Source organism: Hemitrygon akajei, chromosome 25 (genome assembly GCF_048418815.1).
Source record: "Hemitrygon akajei chromosome 25, sHemAka1.3, whole genome shotgun sequence".
NCBI lineage: Eukaryota > Metazoa > Chordata > Chondrichthyes > Myliobatiformes > Dasyatidae > Hemitrygon > Hemitrygon akajei.
Genome location: NC_133148.1, coordinates 45,335,530 through 45,358,011, shown reverse-complemented (window position 1 = coordinate 45,358,011; position 22,482 = coordinate 45,335,530). Strand labels below are relative to the sequence as shown.

The 22,482-nt window shown below is 44.6% G+C and overlaps 1 protein-coding gene across 1 annotated transcript in view; it reads left to right on the top strand.

The window, feature by feature from the left end:
* Nucleotides 1-22,482, top strand: part of LOC140716282 (uncharacterized) — a 240,220-nt gene that overhangs the window by 103,975 nt on the left and 113,763 nt on the right. Inside the window, exon 2 of the mRNA XM_073028889.1 lies at nt 1,672-1,965. Coding sequence (XP_072884990.1) covers nt 1,866-1,965 — 100 coding nt within the window. The 5' untranslated portion in view covers nt 1,672-1,865. The remainder of the gene's footprint in view (nt 1-1,671; nt 1,966-22,482) is intronic.

Sequence of the window (22,482 nt, the reverse complement as noted above, 5' to 3'; positions counted from 1 at the left end):
CCCATACCAGGCCGTAATGTAGCCAGTCAATACACTTTCCACTACACATCTATAGAAGTTTATCAAGGTTTTAGACATCGTGCCAAATCTCCACAGACTCCTGAGGAAGTAGAGGCACTGTCCTGTTTCCTCTGCAGTTACATTTATATGCTGAGTCCAGGACAGGTCCTCTGAGATAGTGACACCCAGGAATTTAAAGTTACTGACTGTGTGGTAGATGAATAGATAGACACAGATTACTGATGGTCGTCCTGATGGTCCCAGGTCTTTGGTCCCATAACTCCCTTGTTGTGAGGGGTTGACGCTGATAAACAGCAGCAAGGTTCCTCAGACCACAGCTGACCATCCCTTTCCCCTGCTGCTCAATACAAGGGAAACTGAAGATACTGTGGTTTGAATGGTGCTGGCTGTAGCTGGCATTCCCGAAGTGAACCATTTACCAGTGTCTAGCCACTTACACTGGAGTCAGTCTCACAGTTCCACAGACCACTGTGCCCCAAGATTTACTGAGTGACAGATGCCACCAGAACTGTCACCACACTCCACCACATGACACGGGGCCTTGCTGGAGTTCCTAGGATTAAACTGGGGATTCCACCTCAATGATTCCCTCGCAGACTAGACTTGTCAAAGGATCACAGTCACCATTCATCTCAGTGCGATTCTCGGCCTGGTGTGTTGGGAAGGCGTTTGGCTTGTAATTCCCACAGGCTCGGTGCGGTTGAAGTTCTTCCTCAGTTGCATGGGTTGAATTTTGAGGCAGTGTCAGATGCATCAAGTAGTGCAGAGGGTGCATCAGAAGTGCGGAAGACTTCGGAGTCCTCGTGCGAGTCTCCCAGGTGAATTTACAGGTTGAGTCTGTGGTAAAGAAGGCAAACTCAATGTTGGCATCGACTTCACATCGGACATTGGATGACTGTCTCAGTACGGTTCTGGGTGGGGTGTTGGGGCACACTTGTGACTGTGGGCTCAAGCCTCCACTGTGAGACTGACCCATAGCCTCTGAGCTCAGTGACACAGATTCCCAGCTGGGTGTTGAAGTGGTGAGAGTTTTGTTTCATGGGGTGAATAATTTTGGAAATTACTCATTTATAAACAGTACTGTGCAAAGATCTTGGGCCTATGTATATTGCTAGCATGCCCAAGACTTTTCCGTAGTAACATATTTGTCAAAGTGGAGTGGAGAGTGAGTTTGTAAATCTGGTGAGAGCAAAGGATGTTGGGAATGGTGAGGGTGGAGTGCCACGGGAGGGGTGTGGGGCAGGTGACAGAGCAGGGGCAGCAGTTGGCACGGGTGCAGTTCCAACCAGCTCTGAGACAACAGGCAAGGTCACTTGATTCAAAACAATTGGTTTATTGATCTTTCCGGAATGTCTCTCTGATGCTTCTCACTCCCTTCCCTTTCCCACTCTCAGTCCACAATAGAGACCCACATCAGAATCAGGTTTATCCTCACACACATCTGTCATGAAATTTGTTTTTCTTTTGTGGCTGAGGTACAGTGCAATACATAAAATTACTACAGTACAGTGGAGGGGTCGGGTGGGCATCCCAGCTTATGTGTCTCAGACTTCAGCACAGTAGTTAGTAATGGTAATGTATAACGTGTCTCCTTTGTCTGCCAGTAATGCATTTATTTACAGAACTTCTGTGAATTTCTTTCTATTTCAGATGTCAAGTCCACACCATCAGTCTACATCACTCCTTCCTGCAACACAGAATCTGACCAAGGCATCAGGCTCCTCTGTCTGGTCAAGGACTATCAGCCTGAGAGCATCAGTCAGACATGGTCCACTAACAGTGGGGACATCACCACTGGAATCAAGAAATACCCGGCGGTGTTGGGGCAAAATTCAAAGTACACGATGAGCAGCTTGCTCGAAGTCTCTGCGGCGGACTGGAAGAAGAATAAAGTCTACACGTGCAAGGCAGGGACGGTGACAGCAGAGTTCCAGAAACCTCAATGTTAGTATGAGACATAATTTTCTCTTAAAAGCTGCATTGATCTCAGAGCGTAAATCTGGAACACGAACCTTTGTAAAATAATGTTCGGCATGGCAATTAACTCCTTTATTCTAATCTTACAACGGCAGTATGACTCCTCACCAAAATGACAGTGAGAAAACGTATGGAATTGATATGGGGGGAGACGTCCTCCTGAACTCACTGAAGCTCAGTATCAGTGGAGGGTGGAGGAAACAACTTGTGCTGATCTGTCTCCATTGTATCCACTCCTTTCAGGAACCTCTCCACCATCCCATCCCACAAAAACCTCCCTACAGATCAGCTCCTGTACACATACAGAGACCGCTGGCCCATCGTACCCCTGCACACAGAACAACAATTTAAACTTTACCCCACTCCTCCTGCACTTTCCCCTCCACCCTGCAGCTTCCCCCTCTTCTGGTAAAAGCAATCCCTGGTGAATGTGATGAAGGAATCCACCCCACTGCCCTTCTTTAACCATCTTCTCACAGATCTGAACCAGCCTTTGCAGTTACAACAAAATAATTCCCTCCTGTCCATCTGTTCTTCTTTCCCATTGAAAGTAAAATTGTGTTTCCCAAACTCGCCAGTGGAAACAGTACCACACCATGTACTCCTGCTCACAGGAGCTGGTATCAGTCATTCTCCATTAAACAATTAGATCACGACAGGTCTGCACCTCAACCCCATGACCCACCTCTCTGCATTATCATAGCATAGTGGGACACACTGCTGGGAGGCCCAAGTGATACACCCAGCCCTCCCACTCACTGGTGTGAGCCATCAGATCATCAGATCAGCTGTAAATTAACACCATTCTTGAGAGGGCTGGAACTGGGGAACTAGCCTGGGATGAGGGGAAATGAAGTTCAAAACATGGGCCAAGCAATCATGTACTGACAGATATTAAATGTGTTACAGCTCCGACGCTCAGCTCCCTTGTTCCATCCCGGGAGGTGATCCACAGTCAAACAAATGCTGTCCTGGGCTGTGTGATATCTGGATTCTCTCCTGACAACATTAAAGTATCCTGGAAAAAAGCTGGATCTGCCCAAGAAGGCATCGTTCTCCCTTCCACTCAGAGATCTGATGGTGGATTTGAAACAATCGCTTACCTGACAGTGCCTGTGCAGGAATGGACCAAGAAACAGAAATATACTTGTGAAGTGAATCACGCACCTTCCAGTTTCAGTGGTCAGGTCAACATGACGTATCCAGAGGGTGAGTGATAGCTGAAGAAAAATTAATTAACTTACAGCACTAAACTACCTAACTGATACTCCCACACAATTCCTGTCCCTACTGTCAATCTTGTTGTGTGATGTACAGATGATCTTTGCACTTTGAATCAACTCATATCACCAGCAGCTTTAACCCCATCTACTGGGCCGGAAAGGTATAAGCTGAGGTCACCTGTCCATTGTGTCTCAATAATTTTTGTTGTCTCTGTTTGTAGTTATATTGAAAATAAGTTAGTGAGCTAAGCTCACATCTCATGCTTTACCATCTGGAGAAAATCTCCCTTTCCCCTTTTCACTGTCTTCTCAGTGTTAGTTCCTCAAAAAATATCTCTGCAATTTTGTATTTGCTTCAGTCCCCAGAGTCTGTTTCCAGTGTTTCCTCAGAGACTCTTCTGTCGATTGTCCACTCACTGAAATGTAGGTGCCTGGATTATTTTTGAATTGCTGCCCAATCCTCGAGTGAATGTTGTGACCTTGTGTTCTCAGATCCTTGACCAGGGTCAGAGAGCACATGCATTTATCATGGCTGACATAACCTCATCCCGATAGGATGCGATATACAGATCTATGAATCTTCCATTTCCAGGTGGAAAATGTCCCAGCTGTTTTTTGAAGCCTGTACCAATGTTCTTTTACCAGAGTAATCTCAATAAAACATCCTCCAATGATTCTACCTAACAGTATCATTGTTCAGCAGGAACGAGTGAAATAAAGAGATTGGCTGTGTATACAATTGATCAATGAATTTTATTACAATCCATTTACTGGTTTCCAGACCTGTCTCTGGTATCCATTGGGATGGAAGTTTAACAGACAGTGACAAAAATATGTTATTTAAAATGACTACTTCTCCCCTCCACATTTCAATTTGACTTTTCAACATCCTTGTGACCACCTATTTCAATTTAACTTCCCATTCCCATTCTGACATGTCTGTCCATGGTCTCCTCTACTGCCATGGTGAGGCCAAAGTCAAGACCTCATATTCCATCCAGATATCTGCCAACCTGATGGCATGAATACTGATTTCTGCAACTTAATCACCCCCTCTCTCCTTTATTCTTATTTCCGATTCCCATGCTAGATACACCCTCAACCCTTCACTTCTCCTCACCTGCCCATCATCTCCATTTGCTTCCCCTCCTCCTGAACTCTTTCCCCCACGGTCTACCGTTCAATCTGATTCCTTCTGCTTCAGCCATTTATCTCTTCCACTTATCCCCCACCAGCTTCTTACTTCATACCCCCTCCCCATCCACACCTTTCCCCCCTCACCTGGTCTCACCTCTCATCTGACAGAATATATTCCTCCCCACTCCACCCACCTTTTACCAGTGAAATCTCTCAGCCCAAAACATCGACTGTTTATGTCCCTCCATAGATGCTGCCTGACTTGCCAAATTCCTCAAGCATTTTGTGTGTGTTGTTCAAGATCTCCAGCATCTGTAGAACCTCTTGTGTTTCTGGTTGTCCATACACTCATTCATTTGTGGACATTGTTGCTTCAGTGTGACTCAGATCCCAATTCCAGTTTCCTTGGCCAGATTCCCTCCTGTCTGACTCCAGTCAGCAAGAACTGGAACCTGTCTTTCACCCAGTGGCTGTGAGGCACGAGGTGATGAAGGTGAACGGGGCAGAAATTCCAAATTGACTCAGTCAAAGGACGGATGACCCTTTGATAATGTTGGGTACAAGACAAATTGGTGAGACAAGACACAGGGGTCTACCCAGTCTCCTGTCCAATCTGACATGATTTGTGTGTAATTCCTGGATCAGACAAATTGCTGAAGTTACATTGAGCCACGTGTGGGACACTGAAAATTGCTCATATTCTTACTGAAATGAGGAAGGTTAAGAAATACACATCGTACTTTGTCAGATGATCCGTCCCAGTCAGACTGGACAGTGTGTGTTACATCTGCTCTTTCTTCAGACAAAGACACTGACTCACAGTCTCACTGAAGGACTCAACCATGACACAAACACAATCAGCCTCCACACTAAATGTCAAAGAGCAAAAGGGGACCAAGTGTGTAAATGGTGTACACAAAGTGCAGAGAGCTGCAGTGTACGTGAACTGATGGTCGTGCATTGGGAGACGGCCTCAGCAACTTCACTTGAGTGCAATCACACAAAACTGACACTAACCCAGAGGACAGGTGACCCAACACTTGATCAAAGAGCTGTTTTATTCACTTATCATTTCCTATCAATCACTGATCGCTCTGGAACTGAGGGACTTGCTGCCTCATTCCTGATGGTGATTCAGGTTCAGCCGTGTTGCTGCAGGTCTGGAGTCACAGACCAGCCGGATCAGATGGGACTTCTCTCCAGAAGTTATCACACGACAAATACCTCCGTAGTCTTCTTTTTATTCCAAAAGCATTGATGAATTGATTTTAATCTCCCATCTACCGGATTGGGATTTGAACCCGTTTTGCCAGTTCATCAGTCCCTAACTTATGGATACACTCTGACCATGGCTGCTCATTTCAAGAGAGACAGAGGCTTCAGTGTTTGTAAGCAAGAATGCTAAAACCACAGGCACCAGCAGAAGTAGTGCAGGTGTATGAGGGAGCAGAGTTGAAAGAATACGATGTTTTCTGAAGTTTGTGTTGGTGGTGAAGGTTGCAGAGATGGGGAGAGGCATAGCCACAGTAAGACTGGAATGTCGGCATGTGAAGTTATTAAACTGAGTGAATCCCAGGCTCAGCCCAGATGGAGAAAGGCATTCTCATTGATTCACAGTGTTCATTGTTACTGATCAATGCACTGAGTCTCCAAGCAAAGAATATACTGAGCTGTGTCTCTGCTGTGAAATCGCATGCTTCTCTGTCTCACAGTGAACCAATTGGTACAGTTATTAGAAATGAATTCTAAACCAAGTTAGCACATCGTTTGTTCTGATTTTCTTTTCTCAATCAAAACTTACAGGAATATGATTCGGCCCTGGGTGTTAATGTTATTCTGTTTGCATTAAATGCATCTGTCATGTATTGATGATCTGTCTTGACCTAACACAACCAATAGAAATATCTCCAGTAAGATTCTGAGCATTTCCATTTCTAATCCACAGAATTGTCAGTCTTTATTCAAAATCCCGACATTGAAGAGATGTGGATCGACAAGACTGCTACCGTGAAGTGCACGGTTATCTGTACAGATCCTGAAGATATCCGCATCTCTTGGCACGTCGGCAGGAACAAGAAAACTAAAGGAATTCACAACCATCAAGCGGAGAGGGATGGGTCCCGATACAGAGTCCTCAGCGAACTCCAGATCAGTGTGGAGGAGTGGTTCAGTGGGGTGAAGTACGAGTGCTCTGCTCAGGGATCTTCTTCATCTTCCCGAGTGTCAGCACGGACCAATAGTACCAAAGGTGGGCAAGAGATCAGCGATTAAATGGCCAGCATTAGTTACCTGAGTGAAAATGTTTGACATTTCATTTGTTTTCTTGTCTATTCCAGTCGAGATAAAAAGTCCCAAGGTCAGTCTGCTGCCTCCATCACAGGAAGAGACCAAGAAAAGGCAAACGGCCACACTGGAGTGTGTGGTCTCCGGATTCTACCCGGACCAAATAAATGTCATCTGGGAGAAAGGCAGCACCGTGATCACCACCAACACCAGAGCTACACCGACCACTCTGGAGCAGGGGTGGACTTTCAGTGCCAGACACTTCCTGACCGTGAGTTTACAGGAGTGGAAGACAGAATCAGTCTTCAGCTGTACAGTGAATCATCGTCCCTCCAACACCCGTATCAAGAAGCAAGTGAAGAACGTCCAAGGTAGGGTCCTGGGACTCAGCCCATTATTGAAATTGTTTACATTGTGCTATGAATTCAAGGTCAACACTAAATCACGGTGCAGCCCTGGTTTAGTTCTGTGAGTGAACTGATAAAGTACAAAGTGTAGCGGTGTGCTACACACAGTGCTGAAATAACGACACGCAGTCAGTGAATTGCAGTTGCGACAAAAGCTTTATTCAAACTCTGCGGCCTCGCTTTTAAGCCTTACTGCTCCTGCCCTCCCCGGCATATTCACAGTCCCTTCCCGCGCGCGGGCTTTTCCCCTTGCTGGTGAAGAAGGCCTGGCGCCCTTTTTGGGGCCGGCCTCTCTGTCAGCGCGCGCCACTTTGTAACCTGTTCGAGTGCGCTGGAAAGTGGGTCACCACAAAAGTACATTTATTATCAAAGTCTGTGCACCATATACAACCTTGAGATTCTCTTCTTGCAGGCAGTCACAAAACAAAGAAACACAATAGAATTCAGAGTCAAACATCCAATGTCTGGAAAAAAAAACACAATGTACAGACAATAACACAAATTCAAACAATCCACAGAACCTGAACCGCACGGTCCCCTAAAGTAAATCCACAGCCACGTCACCAGTTCAGCACTGCAACCGGTCCAGGAGACCGATGGCTGCAGGCCACGGCCACGGAGCCAGGCTCAGTGCTGAGGTGAGTGCCGATGGCTGCAGGCCACAGCTGCAGAGTCAGTTCAGTGCTGAGGTGAGGGAAGCCTCACGGAGTAGTGAGATGAACAGCAGTTCGGCCTTCACTTGTGATGTCGACGTCTTCATCTTTTTAATCTGGCTAGGTGATAAAATCAGCCAATCTTAGGTTTGTTCTCCACTTTCAACCAACATAATACAGACTTTCACCATAGAAATAATTACATCCCAGCAAATATTTCATAACTTGAGGGGAATCTGAATCATTTCACTGGACAGGCACTGTTGAAATCCCTGATACTTGTCTTCAACATGTTCCCTCCCTCTGCCTTTGAACATAATCTCAGCCCCTCATTACTGCCTCAGTTGGGACTGAATTTCCTGCTCCTGTGTGGGAATAGTCAGCCTGGACAATGTGTAGAAGCCTCTGGAGGGCGGCTTAAACACACAACATTCTGACAAAGCAGCAGTTACACCTCATAGAGAAACAAGTGCATTTTAATATTTGTGACAAACGCTAAATATTTATCTTACTTAAAATTTGAAATATGAAGTGTATTTTGTGGAATTTTTTTAGTGAAACTTTGCTCCATTTCCAATTCCACAGACACACTCTGAAATGTTGGGTATTTTCTGTATTTGTTTTTAAAAGTGCCTAGTAACAGTTTAATTGACCATGAAACTGCAAAAACAATGTGACGACCGATCTTGTTCATTTACTTTCCCTCAGAGTGTTTGCCCTGTCTTCACAATAGGGGAGATTCATTTCTTCACCAATGTAGATTATTCTAATCTCATCTTGTTGGGACTGGCATATCATTGACCAGAGATGAACAGGAAATGCTGGGCTTGTCAGTGACAAACTCACCATTGGGGAATGGTGAAATAACAATTTCTCCCAGATGACTGTTCAGATACCCACCCGTCAGTCACTTTAAGCAAACCTTCCTTCGAAGAGATCTGGACAAAGAGGACAGCGACCATTCTGTGTGAGGTGGTTCACTGTGAATTACAGGGATTCAGTGTAACCTGGCAGGTGGACGGAAGGAAAAGGGAAAATGGGTTGAGGACTGTGGGTCCAGACAGCAACGGAGGTGAAGACATGATCACCAGCAGACTGATACGAGATTCAGTCCTGGGTGTTTCTGTTATTCTGTTTGCATTAAATGCAGCTGTCATGTACTGATGATCTGTCTTGACCTAACACAACCAACAGAAATAAGATTCTGAGCATTTCCATTTCTAATCCACAGAATTGTCTGTCTTTATTCAAAATCCCGACATTGAAGAGTTGTGGATCGACAAGACTGCTACCGTGAAGTGCACGGTTCTCTGTACAGATCCGGAATATATCCACATATCTTGGCACGTGGGCGGGAAGGAGAAAACTACAGGAATTGTCAAACAACAACCGCAGGCGGACGGGTCCCGATACAGAGTGCTCAGCGAACTCCAGATCAGTGTGGAGGAGTGGTTCAGTGGGGTGGAGTACGAGTGCTCTGCTCAGGGATCTCCTTCATCTTCCCGAGTGTCAGCACGGACCAATAGTACCAAAGGTGGGCAAGAGACCAGCGATTAAATGGCCAGCATTAGTTACCTGAGTCAAAATGTTTGATGTTTCCTTTGTCTTCTTGTCCATTCCAGTCGAGATAAAAAGTCCCAAGGTCAGACTGCTGCCTCCACCTCAGGAAGAGATCAAGAAAAGGCAAACGGCCACACTGGAGTGTGTGGTCTCCGGATTCTACCCGGACCAAATAAATGTCATCTGGGAGAAAGGCAGCACCGTGATCACCTCCAACACCAGCGCTACACCGACCACTCTGGAGCAGGGGTGGACTTTCAGTGCCAGACACTTCCTGACCGTGAGTTTACAGGAGTGGAAGACAGAATCAGTCTTCAGCTGTACCGTGATTCATCCCCCCTCCGACACCCGTATCAAGAAGCAAGTGAAGAACGTCCAAGGTAGGGTCCTGGGACTCACCCCATTATTGAAATTGTTTACATTGTGCTATGAATTCAAGGTCAACACTAAATCACGGTGCAGCCCTGGTTTAGTTCTGTGAGTGAACTGATAAAGTTCAAAGTACAAAGTACATTTATCATCAAAGTATGTGCACTATATACAACCTTGAGATTCTCTTCTTGCAGGCAGTCACAAAACAAAGAAACACAATAAAATTCACAGTCAGTCATCCAATATGTGAAAAAGAAAGAACAAATTGTTTTCTGTTCTCAACCAACATAACCAGAAGCTTCACCACAGAAATAATTGCATCTCTGAAAATGGTTCATCACTTCAGGAGAATCCAGACCATTTTACTGGACAGTCTGCCTTTGAGCAATATCCCAGCCTCTGACAAAGCTGCAGCCAATTTTAGTTACACCAAACAGAGAAAAAGGTGCATTTTAATATTTGTGACAAAAGCTAAATATTTCTCATACTTAAAATTTGAAATATGAAGTGTATTTTTTTTATTAGTTTTTCTATACATTTTACAAATTAAAAACCCCAAATCCCAATGAGGAACATTAATACAGTGCAAAATTAAGCATACAATGACAATATGCTACAAAGGAAGAGAATTTGACAAAAAAGCACCTAAATTGAAGACAAGTAAACTTAGTATCCTCCCCAAGCCCCACAACACAAGAAAAAACAACAACAACTCCAGACCAACCACAACACAATATAGAGAGTATAAATCAGGACAATCAAACTCCTGGACTGTGAATACACTTAGCAACAGAGGATAATAATGCCTACTACCAGAAAAAAAAAGGGAGCTGAAAGCAAGGGACCGAAAAAAAAACCCTAGTCAAGAGGAAGGTTATGAAAGTACTCGATAAAAGGTCCCCAGACCTTATGGAACTTTAGATCCGAATTAAGAACTGAGTAATGAATTTTTTCGAGGTCCAAGCAGGCCATAATGTCGTTAAGCCATTGCACATGAGTGGGCGGGGCAACATCTCTCCATCTAAGGAGGATCAAGCGTCTAGCCAGGAGAGAGGCAAAGGATAATATTCGGCATTTGGTCGGACCCAGACGTAAATCTGTCTTGCCCCAAAAACCCAACAAAGCAATTAAGGGGTTTGGTTCTAGGTGCTGATTCATAATACACGATAACGTAGTGAAGATATCTTTCCAAAATTTCTCCAAGCTAGGACAGAACCAGTACATATGGATGAGAGAGGCCACGCCCCTCTTGCATTTATCACAGAGCGGACTAATGCTAGGGTAGAATCGAGATAGTTTAGATTTAGTTATATGGGCTCTATGAACAATCTTAAACTGTAAAAGGCAATGGCGAGAACAAACAGAGGTTGAGTTAACCGATTTGAGAATTGAGTCCCAGCTCTCATCGGATAAGAAGGTATTTAAATCCTGCTCCCAGGCCATTTTAATTTTATCCACAGGGGCCCGTCGTAAGGCTGCTAATTTATCTCGAATAATTGATATTAAACCTTTACCTAGTGGATTAATGGAAAGAAATAGGTCCATAGCATTTTTCGCAGGCATTTCAGGAAAGTATGAAGTGTATTTTGTTGAATTTTTTTAGTGAAACTTTGCTCCATTTCCAATTCCACAGACACACTCTGAAATGTTGGGTATTTTCTGTATTTGTTTTAAAAAGTGCCTGGTAACAGTTTAATTGACCACAAAACTGCAAAAACAATGTGATGACTGATCTTGTTCATTTACTTTCCCTCAGGGTGTTTGCCCTGTCTTCACAATAGGGGAGATTCATTTCTTCACCAATGTAGATTATTCTCATCTCATCTTGTTGGGACTAGCATATCATTGACCAGAGATGAACAGGAAATGCTGGGCTTGTCAGTGACAAACTCACCATTGGGGAATGGTGAAATAACAATTTCTCCCAGATGACTGTTCAGATACCCGCCCGTCAGTCACTTTAAGCAAACCTTCCTTCGAAGAGATCTGGACAAAGAGGACAGCGACCATTCTGTGTGAGGTGGTTCACTGTGAATTACAGGGATTCAGTGTAACCTGGCAGGCAGACGGAAGGAAGAGGGAAGATGGGGTGAGGACTCTGGGTCCAGACAGCAACGGAGGTGAAGACATGATCACCAGCAGACTGATACGAGATTCAGTCCTGGGTGTTAATGTTATTTTGTTTGCATTAAATGCATCTGTCATGTACTGATGATCTGTCTTGACCTAACACAACCAACAGAAATAAGATTCTGAGCATTTCCATTTCTAATCCACAGAATTGTCAGTCTTTATTCAAAGTCCCGACATTGAAGAGTTGTGGATCGACAAGACTGCTACCGTGAAGTGCACAGTTATCTGTACAGATCCGGAATATATCCACATCTCTTGGCATGTGGGCGGGAAGGAGAAAACTACAGGAATTGTCAAACAACAACCGCAGGCGGACGGGTCCCGATACAGAGTGCTCAGCGAACTCCAGATCAGTGTGGAGGAGTGGTTCAGTGGGGTGGAGTACGAGTGCTCTGCTCAGGGATCTCCTTCATCTTCCCGAGTGTCAGCACAGACCAATAGTACCAAAGGTGGGCAAGAGACCAGCGATTAAATGGCCAGCATTAGTTACCTGAGTCAAAATGTTTGACATTTCCTTTGTTTTCTTGTCTATTCCAGTCGAGATAAAAAGTCCCAAGGTCAGACTGCTGCCTCCACCTCAGGAAGACACCAAGAAAAGGAAAACGGCCACACTGGAGTGTGTGATCTCCGGATTCTACCCGGACCAAATAAATGTCATCTGGGAGAAAGGCAGCACAGTGATCACCACCAACACCAGCGCTACACCGACCACTCTGGAGCAGGGGTGGACTTTCAGTGCCAGACACTTCCTGACCGTGAGTTTACAGGAGTGGAAGACAGAATCAGTCTTCAGCTGTACCGTGATTCATCGTCCCTCCGACACCCGTATCAAGAAGCAAGTGAAGAACGTCCAAGGTAGGGTCCTGGGACTCAGCCCATTATTGAAATTGTTTACATTGTGCTATGAATTCAAGGTCAACGCTAAATCACGGTGCAGCCCTGGTTTAGTTATGTGAGTGAACTGATAAAGTTCAAAGTACAAAGTACATTTATTATCAAAGTCTGTGCACTATATACAACCTTGAGATTCTCTTCTTGCAGACACTCAGAAAACAAATACAATAGCATTCAGGGTCAAGCATCCAATGTGTGAAAAAAAAACACATTGTGCAGACAATAACGAAGATTCAAAGAATCCACAGAACCTGAACCACAGAGTCCCCTGAAGTAAATCCACAGCCACGTCACCAGTTCAGCACTGCAACCGGTCCAGGAGACCGATGGCTGCAGGCCACGGCCACGGAGCCAGGCTCAGTGCTGAGGTGAGTGCCGATGGCTGCAGGCCACAGCTGCAGAGTCAGTTCAGTGCTGAGGTGAGGGAAGCCTCACAGAGTAGTGAGATGAACAGCAGTTCGGCCTTCACTTGTGATGTCAACATCTTCATGTTTTTAATCTGGCTAGGTGATAAAATCAGCCAATCTTAGATTAGTTCTCCACTTTCAGCCAACATAATCCAGACTTTCACCATAGAAATAATTGTATCCCAGAAAATATTTCATAACTTGAGGGGAATCTGAATCATTTCACTGGACAGGCACTGTGGAAATCCCTGATACTTGTCTTCAACATATTCCCTCCCTCTGCCTTTGAACATAATCCCAGCCACTGATTAGAGTCTCAGCTGGGACTGAATTTCCAACAGAGCAGCTCTCCCTCTGCTCCTGTGTGGGAATGGTCAGCCTGAACAATGTGTAGAAGCCTCTGGAGGGCGGCTTGAACACACAACATTCTGACTAAGCAGTAGCAAACATTAGTTATACCTAATAGAGTTAAAAGTGCATTTTAATATTTGTTAGAAAAGCTAAATATTTCTCATACTTAAAATTTGAAATATTAAGTTTATCTTGTTGAAGTTTTTAACGTGAAACTTTGTTCCATTTCCGATTCCACAGACACAATCTGAAATGCTGGGTATTTTCTGTACTGTCTGGTAACACTTCAAGTGACCATGAAACTGCAAAAACAATGTGACGGCCGATCTTGTTCATTTATTTTCCCTCAGGGTGTTCACCCTGTCTGTGCAATAGGGGAGATTCATTTCTTCACCAATGTAGATTATTCTCATCTCACCTTGTTGGTACTGGCATATCATTGACCAGAGATGAACAGGAAATGCTGGGCTTGTCAGTGACAAACTCGGCCATTGGGGAATGGTGAAAGAATAATTTCTACCAGATAACTGTTCAGATACCCACCTGTCAGTCACTTTAAGCAAACCTTCCTTCGAAGAGATCTGGACGAAGAGGACAGCGACCATTCTGTGTGAGGTGGTTCACAGTGATTTATAGGGATTCAGTGTAACCTGGCAGGCAGACGGAAGGAAAAGGGAAGATGGGGTGAGGACTGTGGGTCTAGACAGCAACGGAGGTGAAGACATGATCACCAGCAGACTGATACGAGATTCAGTCCTGGGTGTTTCTGTTATTCTGTTTGCATTAAATGCAGCTGTCATGTACTGATGATCTGTCTTGACCTAACACGACCAATAGAAATAACTCCAGTAAGATCCTGAGCATTTCCATTTCTAATCCACAGAATTGTCAGTCTTTATTCAAAATCCTGACATTGAAGAGTTGTGGATCGACAAGACTGCTACCGTGAAGTGCACGGTTATCTGTACAGATCCGGAAGATATCCACATCTCTTGGCACGTGGGCAGGAAGGAGAAAACTACAAGAATTGTCGAACAACAACCGCAGGCGGACGGGTCCCGATACAGAGTGCTCAGTGAACTCCAGATCAGTGTGGAGGAGTGGTTCAGTGGGGTGGAGTACGAGTGCTCTGCTCAGGGATCTCCTTCATCTTCCCGAGTGTCAGCACGGACCAATAGTACCAAAGGTGGGTCAGAGACCAGCGATTAAATGGCCAGCATTAGTTACCTGAGTCAAAATGTTTGACATTTCCTGTTTTCCTGTCTATTCCAGTCGAGATAAAAAGTCCCAAGGTCAGACTGCTGCCTCCATCACAGGAAGAGACCAAGAAAAGGAAAACGGCCACACTGGAGTGTGTGGTCTCTGTGTTCTACCCGGACCAAATAAATGTCATCTGGGAGAAAGGCAGCACCGTGATCACCACCAACACCAGCGCTACACCGACCACTCTGGAGCAGGGGTGGACTTTCAGTGCCAGACACTTCCTGACCGTGAGTTTACAGGAGTGGAAGACAGAATCAGTCTTCAGCTGTACCGTGATTCATCCTCCCTCCAACACCCGTATCAAGAAGCAAGTGAAGAATGTCCACGGTAGGGTCCTGGGACTCATCCCATTATTGAAATTGTTTACATTGTGCTATGAATTCAAGGTCAACACTAAATCACGGTGCAGCCCTGGTTTAGTTCTGTGAGTGAACTGATAAAGTTCAAAGTACAAAGTACATTTATCATCAAAGTCTGTGCACCATATACAACCTTGAGATTCTCTTCTTGCAGGCAGTCACAAAACAAAGAAACACAATAAAATTCACAGTCAATCATCCAATATGTGAAAAAGAAAGAACAAATTGTTTTCTGTTCTCAACCAACATAACCAGAAGCTTCACCACAGAAATAATTGCATCTCTGAAAATGGTTCCTCACTTCAGGAGAATCCAGACCATTTTACTGGACAGTCTGCCTTTGAGCAATATCCCAGCCTCTGATTAGTGCCTCAGTTGTGTCTGAATTTCCAGCAGAGCAGCTCTCCCTCTGCTCCTGTGTGGGAATCGTCAGCCTTGACAATGTGTAGAAGCCTCTGGAGGGCGGCTTGAACACACAACATTCTGACAAAGCTGCAGCCAATTTTAGTTACACCAAACAGAGAAAAAGGTGCATTTTAATATTTGTGACAAAAGCTAAATATTTCTCTTACTTAAAATTTGAAATATGAAGTTTATTTTGTTGAATTTTTTTTGTGAAACTTTGCTCCATTTGCAATTCCACAGACACACTCTGAAATGTTGGGTATTTTCTGTATTTGTTTTTAAAAGTGCCTGGTAACACTTCAAGTGACCATGAAACTGCAAAAACAATGTGACGACCGATCTTGTTCATTTATTTTCCCTCAGGGTGTTCACCCTGTCTGTGCAATAGGGGAGATTCATTTCTTCACCAATGTAGATTATTCTCATCTCACCTTGTTGGTACTGGCATATCATTGACCAGAGATGAACAGGAAATGCTGGGCTTGTCAGTGACAAACTCGGCCATTGGGGAATGGTGAAAGAATAATTTCTACCAGATAACTGTTCAGATACCCGCCTGTCAGTCACTTTAAGCAAACCTTCCTTCGAAGAGATCTGGACAAAAAGGACAGCGACCATTCTGTGTGAGGTGGTTCACAGTGATTTACAGGGATTCAGTGTAACCTGGCAGGTGGACGGAAGGAAGAGGGAAGATGGGGTGAGGACTGTGGGTCCAGACAGCAACAGAGGTGAAGACATGATCACCAGCAGACTGATACGAGATTCAGTCCTGGGTGTTTCTGTTATTCTGTTTGCATTAAATGCATCTGTCATGTACTGATGATCTGTCTTGACCTAACACAACCAATAGAAATAACTCCAGTAAGATCCTGAGCATTTCCATTTCTAATCCACAGAATTGTCAGTCTTTATTCAAAATCCTGACATTGAAGAGATGTGGATCGACAAGACTGCTACCGTGAAGTGCACGGTTATCTGTACAGATCCGGAATATATCCACATCTCTTGGCACGTGGGCGGGAAGGAGAAAACTACAGGAATTGTCAAACAACAACCGCAGGCGGACGGGTCCCGATACAGAGTGCTCAGCGAAATCCAGATCAGTGTGGAGGAGTGGTTCAGTGGGGTAGAGTACGAGTGCTCTGCTCAGGGATCTCCTTCATCTTCCCGAGTGTCAGCACGGACCAATAGTACCAAAGGTGGGCAAGAGACCAGCGATTAAATGGCCAGCATTAGATACCAGAGTCATATGTTTGACGTTTCCTTTGTTTTCTTGTCTATTCCAGTCGAGATAAAAAGTCCCAAGGTCAGACTGCTGCCTCCATCACAGGAAGAGACCAAGAAAAGGAAAACGGCCACACTGGAGTGTGTGGTCTCCGGATTCTACCCGGAACAAATAAATGTTATCTGGGAGAAAGGCAGCACCGTGATCACCTCCAACACCAGCGCTACACCGACCATTCTGGAGCAGGGGTGGACCTTCAGTGCCAGACACTTCCTGACTGTGAGTTTACAGGAGTGGAAGACAGAATCAGTCTTCAGCTGTACCGTGATTCATCGTCCCTCCGACACCCGTATCAAGAAGCAAGTGAAGAACGTCCAAGGTAGGGTCCTGGGACTCACCCCATTATTGAAATTGTTTACATTGTGCTATGAATTAAATCATGGTGCAGCCCTGGTTTAGTTATGTGAGTGAACTGATAAAGTTCAAAGTACAAAGTACATTTATTATCAAAGTCTGTGCACTATATACAACCTTGAGATTCTCTTCTTGCAGACACTCAGAAAACAAATACAATAGCATTCAGAGTCAAGCATCCAATGTGTGAAAAAAAAACACATTGTGCAGACAATAACGAAGATTCAAAGAATCCACAGAACCTGAACCGCAGAGTCCCTTGAAGTAAATCCACAGCCACGTCACCAGTTCAGCACTGCAACCGGTCCAGGAGACCGATGGCTGCAGGCCACGGCCACGGAGCCAGGCTCAGTGCTGAGGTGAGTGCCGATGGCTGCAGGCCGCAGCTGCAGAGTCAGTTCAGTGCTGAGGCGAGGGAAGCCTCACAGAGTAGTGAGATGAACAGCAGTTGGGCCTTCACTTGTGATGTCAACATCTTCATGTTTTTAATCTGGCTAGGTGATAAAATCAGCCAATCTTAGATTAGTTCTCCACTTTCAGCCAACATAATCCAGACTTTCACCACAGAAATAATTGTATCCCAGAAAATATTTCATAACTTGAGGGGAATCTGAATCATTTCACTGGACAGGCACTGTGGAAATCCCTGATACTTGTCTTCAACATATTCCCTCCCTCTGCCTTTGAACATAATCCCAGCCACTGATTAGAGTCTTAGCTGGGACTGAATTTCCAACAGAGCAGCTCTCCCTCTGCTCCTGTGTGGGAATGGTCAGCCTGAACAATGTGTAGAAGCCTCTGGAGGGCGGCTTGAACACACAACATTCTGACAAAGCAGAAGCAAACATTAGTTATACCTAATAGAGTTAAAAGTGCATTTTAATATTTGTTAGAAAAGCTAAATATTTCTCATACTTAAAATTTGAAATATTAAGTTTATCTTGTTGAATTTTTAACGTGAAACTTTGCTCCATTTCCGATTCCACAGACACACTCTGAAATGCTGGGTATTTTCTGTACTGTCTGGTAACACTTCAAGTGACCATGAAACTGCAAAAACAATGTGACGGCCGATCTTGTTCATTTATTTTCCCTCAGGGTGTTCACCCTGTCTGTGCAATAGGGGAGATTCATTTCTTCACCAATGTAGATTATTCTCATCTCACCTTGTTGGTACTGGCATATCATTGACCAGAGATGAACAGGAAATGCTGGGCTTGTCAGTGACAAACTCGGCCATTGGGAAATGGTGAAAGAATAATTTCTACCAGATAACTGTTCAGATACCCACCTGTCAGTCACTTTAAGCAAACCTTCCTTCGAAGAGATCTGGACGAAGAGGACAGCGACCATTCTGTGTGAGGTGGTTCCCAGTGATTTATAGGGATTCAGTGTAACCTGGCAGGCAGACGGAAGGAAAAGGGAAGATGGGGTGAGGACTGTGGGTCCAGACAGCAACGGAGGTGAAGACATGATCACCAGCAGACTGATACGAGATTCAGTCCTGGGTGTTTCTGTTATTCTGTTTGCATTAAATGCAGCTGTCATGTACTGATGATCTGTCTTGACCTAACACAACCAACAGAAATAAAATTCTGAGCATTTCCATTTCTAATCCACAGAATTGTCAGTCTTTATTCAAAATCCTGACATTGAAGAGTTGTGGATCGACAAGACTGCTACCGTGAAGTGCACGGTTATCTGTACAGATCCCGAAGATATCCACATCTCTTGGCACGTGGGCAGGAAGGAGAAAACTACAGGAATTGTCGAACAACAACCGCAGGCGGACGGGTCCCGATACAGAGTGCTCAGTGAACTCCAGATCAGTGTGGAGGAGTGGTTCAGTGGGGTGGAGTACGAGTGCTCTGCTCAGGGATCTCCTTCATCTTCCCGAGTGTCAGCACGGACCAATAGTACCAAAGGTGGGTCAGAGACCAGCGATTAAATGGCCAGCATTAGTTACCTGAGTCAAAATGTTTGACATTTCCTTTGTTTTCTTGTCTATTCCAGTCGAGATAAAAAGTCCCAAGGTCAGACTGCTGCCTCCATCACAGGAAGAGACCAAGAATAGGAAAACGGCCACACTGGAGTGTGTGGTCTCTGTGTTCTACCCGGACCAAATAAATGTCATCTGGGAGAAAGGCAGCACCGTGATCACCACCAACACCAGCGCTACACCGACCACTCTGGAGCAGGGGTGGACTTTCAGTGCCAGACACTTCCTGACCGTGAGTTTACAGGAGTGGAAGACAGAATCAGTCTTCAGCTGTACCGTGATTCATCCTCCCTCCAACACCCGTATCAAGAAGCAAGTGAAGAATGTCCAAGGTAGGGTCCTGGGACTCATCCCATTATTGAAATTGTTTACATTGTGCTATGAATTCAAGGTCAACACTAAATCACGGTGCAGCCCTGGTTTAGTTATGTGAGTGAACTGATAAAGTTCAAAGTACAAAGTGCATTTATCATCAAAGTCTGTGCACCATATACAACCTTGAGATTCTCTTCTTGCAGGCAGTCACAAAACAAAGAAACACAATAAAATTCACAGTCAATCATCCAATATGTGAAAAAGAAAGAACAAATTGTTTTCTGTTCTCAACCAACATAACCAGAAGCTTCACCACAGAAATAATTGCATCTCTGAAAATGGTTCCTCACTTCAGGAGAATCCAGACCATTTTACTGGACAGTCTGCCTTTGAGCAATATCCCAGCCTCTGATTAGTGCCTCAGTTGTGTCTGAATTTCCTGTGTGGGAATCGTCAGCCTTGACAATGTGTAGAAGCCTCTGGAGGGTGGCTTGAACATACAACATTCTGACAAAGCTGCAGCCAATTTTAGTTACACCAAACAGAGAAAAAGGTGCATTTTAATATTTGTGACAAAAGCTAAATATTTCTCTTACTTAAAATTTGAAATATGAAGTGTATTTTGTTGAATTTTTTTTGTGAAACTTTGCTCCATTTGCAATTCCACAGACACACTCTGAAATGTTGGGTATTTTCTGTATTTGTTTTTAAAAGTGCCTGGTAACACTTCAAGTGACCATGAAACTGCAAAAACAATGTGACGACCGATCTTGTTCATTTATTTTCCCTCAGGGTGTTTGCCCTGTCTTCACAATAGGGGAGATTCATTTCTTCACCAATGTAGATTATTCTCATCTCACCTTGTTGGTACTGGCATATCATTGACCAGAGATGAACAGGAAATGCTGGGCTTGTCAGTGACAAACTCGGCCATTGGGGAATGGTGAAAGAATAATTTCTCCCAGATGACTGTTCAGATACCCACCCGTCAGTCACTTTAAGCAAACCTTCCTTCGAAGAGATCTGGACGAAGAGGACAGCGACCATTCTGTGTGAGGTGGTTCACAGTGATTTACAGGGATTCAGTGTAACCTGGCAGGTGGACGGAAGGAAGAGGGAAGATGGGGTGAGGACTGTGGGTCCAGACAGCAACAGAGGTGAAGACATGATCACCAGCAGACTGATACGAGATTCAGTCCTGGGTGTTTCTGTTATTCTGTTTGCATTAAATGCATCTGTCATGTACTGATGATCTGTCTTGACCTAACACAACCAATAGAAATAACTCCAGTAAGATCCTGAGCATTTCCATTTCTAATCCACAGAATTGTCAGTCTTTATTCAAAATCCTGACATTGAAGAGATGTGGATCGACAAGACTGCTACCGTGAAGTGCACGGTTATCTGTACAGATCCGGAATATATCCACATCTCTTGGCACGTGGGCGGGAAGGAGAAAACTACAGGAATTGTCAAACAACAACCGCAGGCGGACGGGTCCCGATACAGAGTGCTCAGCGAAATCCAGATCAGTGTGGAGGAGTGGTTCAGTGGGGTAGAGTACGAGTGCTCTGCTCAGGGATCTCCTTCATCTTCCCGAGTGTCAGCACGGACCAATAGTACCAAAGGTGGGCAAGAGACCAGCGATTAAATGGCCAGCATTAGATACCAGAGTCATATGTTTGACGTTTCCTTTGTTTTCTTGTCTATTCCAGTCGAGATAAAAAGTCCCAAGGTCAGACTGCTGCCTCCATCACAGGAAGAGACCAAGAAAAGGAAAACGGCCACACTGGAGTGTGTGGTCTCCGGATTCTACCCGGACCAAATAAATGTCATCTGGGAGAAAGGCAGCACCGTGATCACCTCCAACACCAGCGCTACACCGACCATTCTGGAGCAGGGGTGGACCTTCAGTGCCAGACACTTCCTGACTGTGAGTTTACAGGAGTGGAAGACAGAATCAGTCTTCAGCTGTACCGTGATTCATCGTCCCTCCGACACCCGTATCAAGAAGCAAGTGAAGAACGTCCAAGGTAGGGTCCTGGGACTCACCCCATTATTGAAATTGTTTACATTGTGCTATGAATTAAATCATGGTGCAGCCCTGGTTTAGTTATGTGAGTGAACTGATAAAGTTCAAAGTACAAAGTACATTTATTATCAAAGTCTGTGCACTATATACAACCTTGAGATTCTCTTCTTGCAGACACTCAGAAAACAAATACAATAGCATTCAGAGTCAAGCATCCAATGTGTGAAAAAAAAACACATTGTGCAGACAATAACGAAGATTCAAAGAATCCACAGAACCTGAACCGCAGAGTCCCTTGAAGTAAATCCACAGCCACGTCACCAGTTCAGCACTGCAACCGGTCCAGGAGACCGATGGCTGCAGGCCACGGCCACGGAGCCAGGCTCAGTGCTGAGGTGAGTGCCGATGGCTGCAGGCCGCAGCTGCAGAGTCAGTTCAGTGCTGAGGTGAGGGAAGCCTCACAGAGTAGTGAGTTGAACAGCAGTTCGGCCTTCACTTGTGATGTCAACATCTTCATGTTTTTAATCTGGCTAGGTGATAAAATCAGCCAATCTTAGATTAGTTCTCCACTTTCAGCCAACATAATCCAGACTTTCACCACAGAAATAATTGTATCCCAGAAAATATTTCATAACTTGAGGGGAATCTGAATCATTTCACTGGACAGGCACTGTGGAAATCCCTGATACTTGTCTTCAACATATTCCCTCCCTCTGCCTTTGAACATAATCCCAGCCACTGATTAGAGTCTTAGCTGGGACTGAATTTCCAACAGAGCAGCTCTCCCTCTGCTCCTGTGTGGGAATGGTCAGCCTGAACAATGTGTAGAAGCCTCTGGAGGGCGGCTTGAACACACAACATTCTGACAAAGCAGAAGCAAACATTAGTTATACCTAATAGAGTTAAAAGTGCATTTTAATATTTGTTAGAAAAGCTAAATATTTCTCATACTTAAAATTTGAAATATTAAGTTTATCTTGTTGAATTTTTAACGTGAAACTTTGCTCCATTTGCAATTCCACAGACACACTCTGAAATGCTGGGTATTTTCT